Here is a 13670-nt window from a genome sequence, read left to right as displayed (position 1 = left end):
GAATCACTCTGAGAATCACTCTCAGAGAATCACTCTGAGAATCACTCTGAGAATCACTCTGAGAATCACTCTGAGAGAATCACTCTGAGAGAATCACTCTGAGAATCACTCTCAGAGAATCACTCTGAGAATCACTCTGAGAATCACTCTCAGAGAATCACTCTGAGAATCACTCTGAGAATCACTCTCAGAGAATCACTCTGAGAATCACTCTGAGAATCACTCTCAGAGAATCACTCTGAGAATCACTCTCTGAGAATCACTCTGAGAGAATCACTCTCAGAGAATCACTCTCAGAGAATCACTCTGAGAGAATCACTCTGAGAGAATCACTCTCAGAGAATCACTCTGAGAGAATCACTCTGAGAGAATCACTCTGAGAGAATCACTCTCGATGGAAAAGGCAGCGTAGAGAAAGCGGGGATGGCCGTGTCTAATTGTGTCACCGTGATAAATGAAAAGGTTTTTTGTGGAGGGGTTGGGACCCTCCCTCAGGTCAGAGGTCCATCAAAGTGAATGGTTTATTTTTTCTGTTTTGTCCACCACATGGTGACCTGAGTGAGCATCCACTCTAGAGAGGGGGGGGGGGGGGGGAGTCCACCACATGGTGACCTGAGTGAGCGTCCACTCTAGAGAGGGGGGGGGGGGGAGTCCACCACATGGTGACCTGAGTGAGCGTCCACTCTAGAGAGGGGGGGGGGGGGAGTCCACCACATGGTGACCTGAGTGAGCGTCCACTCTAGAGAGGGGGGGGGGGAGTCCACCACATGGTGACCTGAGTGAGCGTCCACTCTAGAGAGGGGGGGGGGGAGTCCACCACATGGTGACCTGAGTGAGCGTCCACTCTAGAGAGAGGGGGGGGGGAGTCCACCACATGGTGACCTGAGTGAGCATCCACTCTAGAGAGGAGGGGGGGGGGATGTGGTACGTTGCTGTGAAATTACATTTTAAGTTCATAATCACTTAATTAACTGATTATTTAAACTTCCAAACTGTACCAGGTCACATGACCATCTCTCGCTCTCACTGCAGAAAATGTGAGGATCAAAGAGCCTCATTTTCTGTATTAGTCTACAGACGGCGTCCTGAGCGCGCTCAGCTGAAGGAAGTTTAACTTTGAGAACAGCGCCATGCTTGTCAAGGTCATTTCTCCCTCACTGACAAATCAAAATCAAGAGGGGGCGGGACTTCTGATATATAGACGCAAGTATATCTGATAGAATCATCTGTCAGCCTTTGAGGCCTTTGTGCAGAATCAGAGTGTGAAGTGTTCTGTACGGCCTGCGGCGCTCACTCTGCATCACGTGGCCCACAGCGAGACGGACACACACTCCGCAGACGAGTGTGTGTCCAAAATAACATGTGTGTCTATTTCAGTCCCTGTCAGTCCAGGAATAACCCGGGCGGAGGAGGGACACACAGCGGCTCTAATTGTAGGCCTGTAGATTGTAGCTCTCACTCTCAACACACACACACACACACACACACACACACACACACACACACACACACGCAGGGGAACATGTTGGCTGCGGTGCCTGTATCAGCTTTCAGTCTCGTAATAGATGCCTTGTGACTGACACACACACACACACACACACACACACACACACACACACACACACACACACACACACACACACTTCTCTGTTTCTAACTATGTAATGATGATTTAACGGCCGTTGCTTAACGACATTTCATGGAACTTAATTGAAAAATAAACACAAAAGCCTCAAACACATAAATCTTTCTTCTTCAGTTTGAGATTTAATGTTCAATGATCCCTGCAGCGAGACCCTCGCTCTGCACGTGGAGGTCACCAGAGATGTTTTTAAATACATGGAATATGAGGAGCATCTTGTAAGAGTTGTGTGGGACCTGTTGCTGTGTGTATGAAGGAGGACGTCCTCTAGTTCATCATCACTTTAGGAACAGAGCGTGTTCATGTCAGAGTTGGTGGAATTCCCCTTTAAGAATCACTTTCCAGTCTGTTTCCATTATTTCATCCCTGTGTGTCTCTCCCTCCATCCTGCTTCCTACAGCCCCTCTCCTCCCTTCCTGCCCCTTAACCCCCGACCTATGCCTCGTATATACCCCACCCCACAGGTCAAAGGTCAGGGTCAGCTGCTGAATAGCAACTATAGAGCTGATAGATGCTCAAGGACATGAGTGAACCACATTTTCTGCTTTTTCCCCTTCCTTTGTTTTCATGGCCTCCGTACAGTTTTAAAACATTTTTTAAAATACAGAATTTAAGGCCTTAACCCTCTTGCAACATTATGGACATTTCTGTCCATTTGGTCAAATGTTTCCTCTTCATCTAGTCATCATTTTGTCTGTGTTAGTGCATATGGAACACATCTTTTATAAGAAAGACATTTTATTTTTTTAATAGATCAATAGAAAACTGTGAAACATGTTTACTACCCTCTTAAGAGTAGAACAGATTGATATTTCTTTCTACTTTTTTCTGCATAAACCTCTTAAACAACTTCAGCCCTGCTCAAAACTACCAAACATTCAATCAGTTTTAGGAATTTAACCCTTTAAATGCCAGAATCATGTAATCAAACTGGCATTTAAAGGGTTAAATTCCTGATAATTACTCAATATTTGGTAGTTTTTAGCAGGGCTGAAGTTGTTTAAAGAGATTTATGCAAAAAAATATCAATCTGTTTTATTTTTATAGCAGTTTTTGTAAATTGGACATTTTCGCCCTCCACTGTCCCAACAGGGAACTACATTTTAAATCTGATGCTACGCAAAAACTAACAATGCATCAAAGTCAATATTTTGGATAATCTTTGACATATCCAAGACTGATTTTTAAAAAATCCCCCAGCCACCAAATATTTGTTTTATGGAAAATAACTCTTTTTTTTGTTAAATAATAATAATAATAAATAACAACAGTAACATCAAGTAATCAAACTGGCATTTAAAGGGTTAAATTCCTAAAAATGATTTAATGTTTGAGCAGGGCTGAAGTTGTTCAAGAGATTTATGCAGAAAAAAGTAGAAAGAAATATCAATCTGTTCTATTTTTAGATCAGTTTTTTGTTAGTGGACATTTTTGTCCTTAGTGACTTCAGAGAGTCGTGAATGAATCTGATGTCTGAGGGTTTATGAGATTTTCTTTACTTGCACTAAATCTCTAAAGTTTCCTTTTGTTCTCGTCTCTCTTAGATGATAAACGTGGACGGCAGTAACAGGCAGACTCTGCTGGAGGACAAGCTGCCTCACATCTTCGGTTTCACTCTGCTCGGAGACTTCATCTACTGGACCGACTGGCAGCGGCGCAGCATCGAGAGGGTCCACAAAGCCACGGCGGTCCGAGAGATCATCATCGACCAGCTGCCTGACCTCATGGGGCTGAAGGCCACTAAAGTGACGGAGACTTACGGTGAGGAGCCGGACACGTTGAGCTGACGTTACTGACAGGAATGAATATTAAACTTTACTTCCCGTCTTCCTGCAGGTAAAAACGGCTGTGCGGTGGATAACGGCGGGTGCAGCCATCTTTGTTTCTGGTGTCGGCAGGCGGTCAGCTGTGCGTGTCCAATGGGGATGGAGCTGCTGTCAGACCTGCAGACCTGCGTGGTGCCTGAAGCCTTCCTGCTCTTTACCAACAGGTAAACACACACACACACACACACACACACTCCTGAAGAATGAATAAAAGTGTGTGTGAGGTGTTAACCAGCAGATTTTCTCTGTCAGGGACAACATCCGCAGCATCTCTCTGGGTACAAACAGTAACGACGTGGCGATCCCTCTGAGCGGCGTCAAAGAGGCGTCCGCTCTCGACTTCGACGTGTCAGAGAGGAGGATTTATTGGACGGACATTCAGGCCAAGGTGAGCGGGGGTTATTGAAGTGTAATGACTGAATTTAATGGAACACAAAAACGTTTCTGATATTTCCTCAGCGACTTCATCCAAACAAGGAAAATGTAAACAGGAAGTGATGTGTCAATGTTGCAAACAACCTTGGTTTTGTCCAATCACAAACAAGTAGTGCAGTCCTACCCGTGCTTTTGCATTTGACCTTCAGGGCCTCCGTACTTATGAAAGGTAAACACAAACAAAACACACAGCTATCAGAGTTTAGAAAAAGTAAGCCTGTCAAACGATCACATTTTTAATCGCATGTTTGAAAAGCCTTTATTTTGCATTTAGAAATAAAATTGTTTTAGTTTTTATTTTGAAATTTTTGTACTTTCTTAAGCTGAGAGTATTGTTACTTGCTGTGTGCTTTTATTTTGAAATAAAGTAAGGCCCTTCCTGTAGATGGAAGGTTGGACAGGAAGTTGAGCACAGAAACAGGAAGTGGTTAGGGATAAAAAAGTGAGGTCAAACAGCTCAAAGGAACGGTAACAAAGGTCAGTGTGTGATGTCATGAGGTCAGTGTGTGATGTCATGAGGTCAGTGTGTGATGTCATGAGGTCAGTGTGTGATGTCATATGGTCAGTGTGTGATGTCATATGGTCAGTGTGTGATGTCATAAGGTCAGTGTGTGATGTCATAAGGTCAGTGTGTGATGTCATGAGGTCAGTGTGTGATGTCATGAGGTCAGTGTGTGATGTCATGAGGTCAGTGTGTGATGTCATGAGGTCAGTGTGTGATGTCATGAGGTCAATGTGTGATGTCATGAGGTCAATGTGTGATGTCATGAGGTCAATGTGTGATGTCATGAGGTCAATGTGTGATGTCATGAGGTCAGTGTGTGATGTCATGAGGTCAGTGTGTGATGTCATCAGGTGGATATTACTGTCTGAGTTAGTTAAAGTGAAATGAGACAGACTTCTACATCACTGAGACTACAGGGAGACACTGAGGACTGACATGAAAAACAAACTGTGACCAGCGTTTGGTTCTTTCTGTTCTCAGTGACGTCTGTGATCGACCTGCAGGCGCCGTGTCGGATTAATAAGTAATCTTAACCTTTCCTCGTGTCTCTCAGACGATCAGCCGGGCGTACATGAACGGCAGCTCTGTGGAGCACGTCATAGAGTTTGGACTCGACTACCCAGAAGGCATGGCGGTCGACTGGATGGGTCGCAACATCTACTGGGCCGACACGGGCACGAACCGCATCGAGGTGGCCCGGCTGGACGGTCAGCATCGACAGGTTCTGGTCTGCAAGGACCTGGATAACCCTCGCTCGCTGGACAACCCTCGCTCCCTGGCTCTGGACCCCGCCAACGGGTAAGAACGAGAACTACAACATCCAAAGAACGCTTTGTGGACGAGTGTGAACAGGATGAATCGGGCTGCTGCAGGCCCGTGTGTCTGTGAGGTGTGACTTCATGTAGCGTGTGTTTTCACTCTGAGAGAGTGAAGCGATGTCATCATGAAGGTATGCAGGTACCACAGCCAAAGCCACGCCCCCTTTTCTCCCATAACCCTCCAGCTGAGAGAGGCAGGATGCTATTAAACCAGTTTGTTACCCACTGTGTGTGTGTATGCGTGTGACTGTGTGTGTGTGTGTGTGTGTGTGTGTGTGTGTGTCTGTATGCGTGTGACTGTGTGTGTGTGTGTGTGTCTGTATGTGTGTGTCTTTGTGTGTGTGTGTGTATGTGTGTGTGTGTGTGTGTCTGTGTGTGTGTGTGTGTGTGTGTGTGTGTGTGTGTGTGTGTGTGTGTGTGTGTGTGTGTGTGTGTGAACCTCACCTGTGGATGTCTTCATGATGTCATGGTTCAGATCTGTCAGCGTGCTCGCCTCTAGGCATCTGATGTCATCAATGATGTCATTAATTAAAAACACAAACATGTTTCTGAGTAAACAGGAAACAGGAGAGCGTGTTCCTGCAGCACGCCGCCGTGGAGACGTTGTGTAATGTTTGTGTTGTTGTGCAGATTCATGTACTGGACCGAGTGGGGGGGTCGGCCTCGCATCGCCCGGGCCTACATGGACGGCAGCACCACAAACACCCTGGTGGACAAAGTGGGCCGGGCCAACGGACTGACCATCGACTACGTAGACCACCGACTGTACTGGACCGACCTGGACACGTGCATGATCGAGAGCACCAACATGCAAGGTTCAGACAACACCATCCATTAGAGAGCTATCAGACAACACCATCCATTAGAGAGCTATCAGACAACACCATCTATTAGAGAGCTATCAGACAACACCATCCATGAGAGAGCTATCAGACAACACCATCCATTAGAGAGCTATCAGACAACACCATCTATTAGAGAGCTATCAGACAACACCATCCATTAGAGAGCTATCAGACAACACCATCCATGAGAGAGCTATCAGATAACACCATCCATTAGAGAGCTATCAGACAACACCATCCATTAGAGAGCTATCAGACAACACCATCCATGAGAGAGCTATCAGATAACACCATCTATTAGAGAGCTATCAGACAACACCATCCATTAGAGAGCTATCAGACAACACCATCCATGAGAGAGCTATCAGACAACACCATCCATTAGAGAGCTATCAGACAACACCATCCATTAGAGAGCTATCAGACAACACCATCCATGAGAGAGCTATCAGACAACACCATCCATTAGAGAGCTATCAGACAACACCATCTATTAGAGAGCTATCAGACAACACCATCTATTAGAGAGCTATCAGATGACATCATCCATTAGAGAGCTATCAGACAACACCATCCATTAGAGAGCTATCAGACAACACCATCTATTAGAGAGCTATCAGACAACACCATCCATGAGAGAGCTATCAGACAACACCATCTATTAGAGAGCTATCAGACAACACCATCCATTAGAGAGCTATCAGACAACACCATCCATGAGAGAGCTATCAGATAACACCATCTATTAGAGAGCTATCAGATAACACCATCTATTAGAGAGCTATCAGACAACACCATCCATTAGAGAGCTATCAGACAACACCATCTATTAGAGAGCTATCAGACAACACCATCCATGAGAGAGCTATCAGACAACACCATCCATTAGAGAGCTATCAGACAACACCATCTATTAGAGAGCTATCAGACAACACCATCCATGAGAGAGCTATCAGACAACACCATCTATTAGAGAGCTATTAGAGAGCTATCAGACAACACCATCTATTAGAGAGCTATCAGACAACACCATCTATTAGAGAGCTATCAGACAACACCATCCATTAGAGAGCTATCAGACAACACCATCTATTAGAGAGCTATCAGACAACACCATCTATTAGAGAGCTATCAGACAACACCATCTATTAGAGAGCTATCAGACAACACCATCCATGAGAGAGCTATCAGACAACACCATCCATTAGAGAGCTATCAGACAACACCATCCATTAGAGAGCTATCAGACAACACCATCCATTAGAGAGCTATCAGACAACACCATCCATGAGAGAGCTATCAGACAACACCATCCATTAGAGAGCTATCAGACAACACCATCCATTAGAGAGCTATCAGACAACACCATCCATTAGAGAGCTATCAGACAACACCATCTATTAGAGAGCTATCAGACAACACCATCCATTAGAGAGCTATCAGACAACACCATCCATTAGAGAGCTATCAGACAACACCATCCATTAGAGAGCTATCAGACAACACCATCTATTAGAGAGCTATCAGACAACACCATCCATTAGAGAGCTATCAGATAACACCATCCATTAGAGAGCTATCAGATAACACCATCCATTAGAGAGCTATCAGACAACACCATCTATTAGAGAGCTATCAGACAACACCATCCATTAGAGAGCTATCAGACAACACCATCTATTAGAGAGCTATCAGATAACACCATCCATTAGAGAGCTATCAGATAACACCATCTATTAGAGAGCTATCAGACAACACCATCTATTAGAGAGCTATCAGACAACACCATCCATGAGAGAGCTATCAGACAACACCATCCATGAGAGAGCTATCAGACAACACCATCTATTAGAGAGCTATCAGACAACACCATCCATTAGAGAGCTATCAGACAACACCATCTATTAGAGAGCTATCAGACAACACCATCTATTAGAGAGCTATCAGACAACACCATCTATTAGAGAGCTATCAGACAACACCATCCATTAGAGAGCTATCAGACAACACCATCCATTAGAGAGCTATCAGACAACACCATCCATTAGAGAGCTATCAGACAACACCATCTATTAGAGAGCTATCAGACAACACCATCTATTAGAGAGCTATCAGACAACACCATCTATTAGAGAGCTATCAGACAACACCATCTATTAGAGAGCTATCAGACAACACCATCTATTAGAGAGCTATCAGACAACACCATCTATTAGAGAGCTATCAGACAACACCATCTATTAGAGAGCTATCAGACAACACCATCCATTAGAGAGCTATCAGACAACACCATCCATTAGAGAGCTATCAGACAACACCATCTATTAGAGAGCTATCAGACAACACCATCTATTAGAGAGCTATCAGACAACACCATCTATTAGAGAGCTATCAGACAACACCATCCATGAGAGAGCTATCAGACAACACCATCTATTAGAGAGCTATCAGACAACACCATCCATGAGAGAGCTATCAGATAACACCATCTATTAGAGAGCTATCAGACAACACCATCTATTAGAGAGCTATCAGACAACACCATCCATTAGAGAGCTATCAGACAACACCATCCATTAGAGAGCTATCAGACAACACCATCCATTAGAGAGCTATCAGACAACACCATCCATTAGAGAGCTATCAGATAACACCATCCATTAGAGAGCTATCAGACAACACCATCTATTAGAGAGCTATCAGACAACACCATCCATGAGAGAGCTATCAGACAACACCATCCATTAGAGAGCTATCAGACAACACCATCCATGAGAGAGCTATCAGATAACACCATCTATTAGAGAGCTATCAGACAACACCATCCATTAGAGAGCTATCAGACAACACCATCTATTAGAGAGCTATCAGACAACACCATCCATTAGAGAGCTATCAGATAACACCATCCATTAGAGAGCTATCAGACAACACCATCTATTAGAGAGCTATCAGACAACACCATCTATTAGAGAGCTATCAGACAACACCATCCATTAGAGAGCTATCAGACAACACCATCCATTAGAGAGCTATCAGATAACACCATCCATTAGAGAGCTATCAGACAACACCATCCATGAGAGAGCTATCAGACAACACCATCTATTAGAGAGCTATCAGACAACACCATCCATTAGAGAGCTATCAGACAACACCATCTATTAGAGAGCTATCAGACAACACCATCTATTAGAGAGCTATCAGACAACACCATCCATTAGAGAGCTATCAGACAACACCATCTATTAGAGAGCTATCAGATAACACCATCTATTAGAGAGCTATCAGACAACACCATCTATTAGAGAGCTATCAGACAACACCATCTATTAGAGAGCTATCAGACAACACCATCTATTAGAGAGCTATCAGATAACACCATCTATTAGAGAGCTATCAGACAACACCATCTATTAGAGAGCTATCAGACAACACCATCTATTAGAGAGCTATCAGACAACACCATCTATTAGAGAGCTATCAGACGACACCATCCATTAGAGAGCTATCAGATAACACCATCCATTAGAGAGCTATCAGATGACACCATCCATTAGAGAGCTATCAGACAACACCATCCATTAGAGAGCTATCAGACAACACCATCTATTAGAGAGCTATCAGACAACACCATCTATTAGAGAGCTATCAGACAACACCATCCATTAGAGAGCTATCAGACAACACCATCTATTAGAGAGCTATCAGACAACACCATCCATTAGAGAGCTATCAGATAACACCATCCATTAGAGAGCTATCAGACAACACCATCCATTAGAGAGCTATCAGACAACACCATCCATTAGAGAGCTATCAGACAACACCATCCATTAGAGAGCTATCAGACGACACCATCCATTAGAGAGCTATCAGACAACACCATCTATTAGAGAGCTATCAGACAACACCATCCATTAGAGAGCTATCAGATAACACCATCCATTAGAGAGTCAGCAGGGTGCTCTGTGCTCACACGGTTAGCGCTTTGATGCTAATGCTACATTACTGTCATCTTGTTGTCATGTCTCCTCCAGGCCTGCAGAGGGAGATCATCGTGGACGACCTGCCTCACCCCTTCGGTCTCACTCAGTACCGAGACTTCATCTACTGGACCGACTTCAACCTGCGCAGCATCGAGCGTGCGGACAAGCGCAGCGGACTCAACCGCACTGTGGTGCTGCAGGTACACGCCCACTTCCTCTTTTTGTCTTACCTGGAGACGACTTTTTTCTGAATAAATGTCCTCTCCGTGTCCTCAGGGCCAGCTGGAGCTCATGCTCGACATTCTCGTGTTCCACTCGTCCCGTCAGGAGGGAACCAACGAGTGTTCCCATAGCAACGGAAACTGCGCCCACCTGTGCCTGGCCACGCCCGCTGGCGCTCAGTGCCGCTGCGCCTCCCACTACACTCTGAACTCGGACGGACGAAACTGCAGCTGTGAGTAGAGAGCAGACACACACACACACACACACATGGAACAGGAAGTGAAGTACAGCGTCCTGTCTCCATGACAACAGTCTCTTCACATTGCCCGCTGCACGCTCCGTTGATGCATGTTTTATATTTTGATCTTTTTATTTCCTTTATTATTTATTTCCTGTGTGTGACCTGTATGTGTGTGTGTGTGTGTGTGTGTGTGTGTGACCTGTGTGTGTGTGTGTGTGTGTGTGACCTGTGTGTGTGTGTGTGTGTGTGTGTGTGTGTGTGTGTGTGTGTGTGTGTGTGACCTGTGTGTGTGTGACCTGTGTCTGTGTGTGTGTGTGACCTGTGTGTGTGTGTGTGTGTGTGTGTGTGTGTGTGACCTGTGTGTGTGTGTGTGTGTGTGTGTGTGTGTGTGTGTGTGTGTGTGTGTGTGTGTGTGTGTGTGTGTGTGTGTGTGTGTGTGCAGCTCCCTCCAGCTTCCTGCTCTTCAGCCAGAAGGCGAGTATCAGCCGGATGGTTCTGGGCGAGCAGAGTCCTGACATCATCCTGCCCATCCACGTCCTGAGGAACGTCCGCGCCGTCAACTACGACCCGCTGGACCGGCTGGTGTACTGGCTGGACGGCCGGCAGAACATCCGCCGGGCGAGAGACGACGGCGCCATGGTAACGACTCACACAGCTGGAGGATTATCAAAGAGGATGAAAACACTTTTAATGTTTATTATCTTTGTTCTTAAAGTCAGATTTAATAATAATGATAATAATAATACGTTTCATTTATAATACGGTCACTTCCTCCCCTCATTACGCCGCCAACATTCAGACTGAAGGAGAAACATCACAGGGCGGTAAATATCACCGCGTAAAACGGCGCTCTGAACCGAGCTAACATGTGATGCAGGAAGTGGTTAAAAACTATTGTTTTGTACAGCACTTTGATTTAAAGCGCTTCGTAAACAAATAATACTTATTATATTATTATGACATCCCGTGTTGACCATGTGACCTGTGCGTCCTGCAGTCCTCCATGATCGTCAGCAGCAGCGTTCAGGACAACCAGCTCCACGACCTCAGCCTGGACCCCTACAGCCGCCATCTTTACTGGACCTGTGAGACCACCAACACCATCAACGTGCAGCGCATGGACGGACACACAGTGGGCGTGGTCCTGAAGGACGACACGGACAAACCGCGAGCCATCGTGGTCAACGCCGAGAAAGGGTAAGAAAGGAGCGTTTTGAACGCAGACGTGTTGTGCTCTACGTTTAGAAAGGATCGACTCGGGGTGAACACGGCGTGCGTCTCTCTGCAGGTACTTGTACTTCACCACGGTTCAGGAGCGCTCGGCTAAGATCGAGGGAGCGAGTCTGGACGGGACGGAGAGAGAGTCTCTGTTCACCACGGGACTCATCCGACCCGTCGCCCTCGCTCTCGACAACAAACTGGGGAAACTGTTCTGGGTGGACGGAGACCTCAAACGCATCGAGAGCAGCGACCTGACAGGTGAGAGATTTTAAACATCGTAGTCGCTTCACCTCTTTTTTTATTTATTCAACCAGGTTGGTCCCATTGAGATTAAAAACCTCTTTTTCAAGGGAGACCTGGTCGAGACAGGCAGCAGCAAAAACACAAAGTTACAGACGGAAACACAAAGAGAGACAAAGTACAATTTACAAAACACAACATTTAGATTAAAATAGAACCATCTATGAGTCTTATCTGAGAATCAGTTGTTCAAACAGCCGAGCTGAAACATCCACATCCTATTGAACAGGGGTCCCCAAACTTTTTTCTTTGAGGGCCACATAACTTTGCCTTTCTCTGACGGGGCGCCAGGGTCTGTCTGTAACAGAAAATAACATGTGCTGCAGTGACTACCGGTATTATTGTGGCGATAGATTTTATTATGATTATATATTTGCTATGCCTACTGATGCTAGTGTAGTTTCAGGATATTTGTTTATTATGCCTAATGCTAGATCATTTTATTATTTTGTTATGCATTTTGTCACAGCCAGTCTCAAAGACTGATGCAAATGTTCATCGGTAAGTCTTGATCTCATCGGAGTTTTCAGCAGTTTCATGTGTGAAAAGGTTTGCTCGCAGATATATGTGCTGCCAAAAAGTGTGGACATCTTCATAGCATGCTTTTTGATGTTTGGGTAATTGTCTTTTGGGAGTGCCACATAGAATCCAATGCGTCTTTCAAAGCAACACAATTTTGTAACTCGCCAACTCAAACTGATAAGAAGGCAGGGCTTCGTCAATGTCGGCAACAAAGGGGTTCTGGAAAAGACGGATTTCTTTCGAGTGAACATGTAATTCACGGAATCACGCACCAAACTCCGTCTTCAGTATTTCCAGTGCTTCCAAACACTCTTCAGTTGGAAACGGGACCGCTGGTTTCTCAGCAGAGAGTTTTTGGGTAGCAGGGAGATGGGTGAAGTTTTGCTTTTGCACCTGTCCCACGATCAGCACTAGTTTCACCTCAAATGGTTTTATTTGGGAATATCACAAATCAGCTTCCCCTTGCCTTGGAGCTGCAAGTGAAGGCCCTTTAACAGTTCTGTCACGTCCGATAAAAAAGTAAGGTACCATTTCCAAAATAATCATTTGTCCACTGCTGGTTAAATATCCTGCATTCCGAATACATTTTTTGTGTTGTTGAGGTTTCTAGCCGGCTCGCTTCTCCTGATCGGCCTCGGATTTGCTATCAACACGGAATGTCACTTGACGTCAAATGTCACGTTCTGTGTGTTTGTGAAAAAGTTACTTACTAATTAATTTACGAATAGATAAGATTGAAAATAGTTAACAGTTAAGGAACATTTTATTTAAAAAGCCAGACTTTTACAGGTCTATGATAAAAATTAAAAAAAATAATAATAATAATTTTCAAAATGCGATTTTGGAATTGTTCTGAGGGCTGGGCCAAATATGGGGAGGGGCCGTATCCGGCCGCGGGCCGTAGTTTGGGGACCCCAGCTATAGAATCTGCTTCCATGTCTTTCATTTTAGTTTTAAAACATTTAAGGACACCGGCTCCTTGAGCTTTAAGTCATTCTGTAACAGATTCCAGGCTGAGGGTGCAGAGTACCCAAAAGCCCTTTCACAATTTCTGTCCGAGTGTTTGGGACAGAGAGCATAAAAACATGCATGATAAAAACAGAT

General features: G+C 44.9%; 2 protein-coding genes across 11 annotated transcripts in view; both read left to right on the top strand.

Annotated features, from left to right (window-relative positions):
• Window positions 1–13670, top strand: part of LOC136179750 (NLR family CARD domain-containing protein 3-like) — a 497803-nt gene that overhangs the window by 95500 nt on the left and 388633 nt on the right. The window lies entirely within an intron of this gene.
• The window catches only part of lrp5 (low density lipoprotein receptor-related protein 5), a 60671-nt gene that overhangs the window by 34876 nt on the left and 12125 nt on the right, over window positions 1–13670 (top strand). For both annotated transcript variants that reach the window (XM_065957422.1, XM_065957423.1), the window contains exons 12-21: window positions 3187–3403; window positions 3479–3632; window positions 3721–3856; window positions 4962–5206; window positions 5857–6041; window positions 10112–10260; window positions 10337–10514; window positions 10966–11162; window positions 11521–11720; window positions 11812–12002. In XM_065957422.1, coding sequence (XP_065813494.1) covers window positions 3187–3403; window positions 3479–3632; window positions 3721–3856; window positions 4962–5206; window positions 5857–6041; window positions 10112–10260; window positions 10337–10514; window positions 10966–11162; window positions 11521–11720; window positions 11812–12002 — 1852 coding nt within the window. The remainder of the gene's footprint in view (window positions 1–3186; window positions 3404–3478; window positions 3633–3720; window positions 3857–4961; window positions 5207–5856; window positions 6042–10111; window positions 10261–10336; window positions 10515–10965; window positions 11163–11520; window positions 11721–11811; window positions 12003–13670) is intronic.

The sequence above is a fragment of the Labrus bergylta genome, chromosome 7 (genome assembly GCF_963930695.1).
Source record: "Labrus bergylta chromosome 7, fLabBer1.1, whole genome shotgun sequence".
NCBI lineage: Eukaryota > Metazoa > Chordata > Actinopteri > Labriformes > Labridae > Labrus > Labrus bergylta.
Note: the sequence above shows the minus strand (reverse complement) of the source record. Positions and strands in the feature narration are given on the sequence as shown.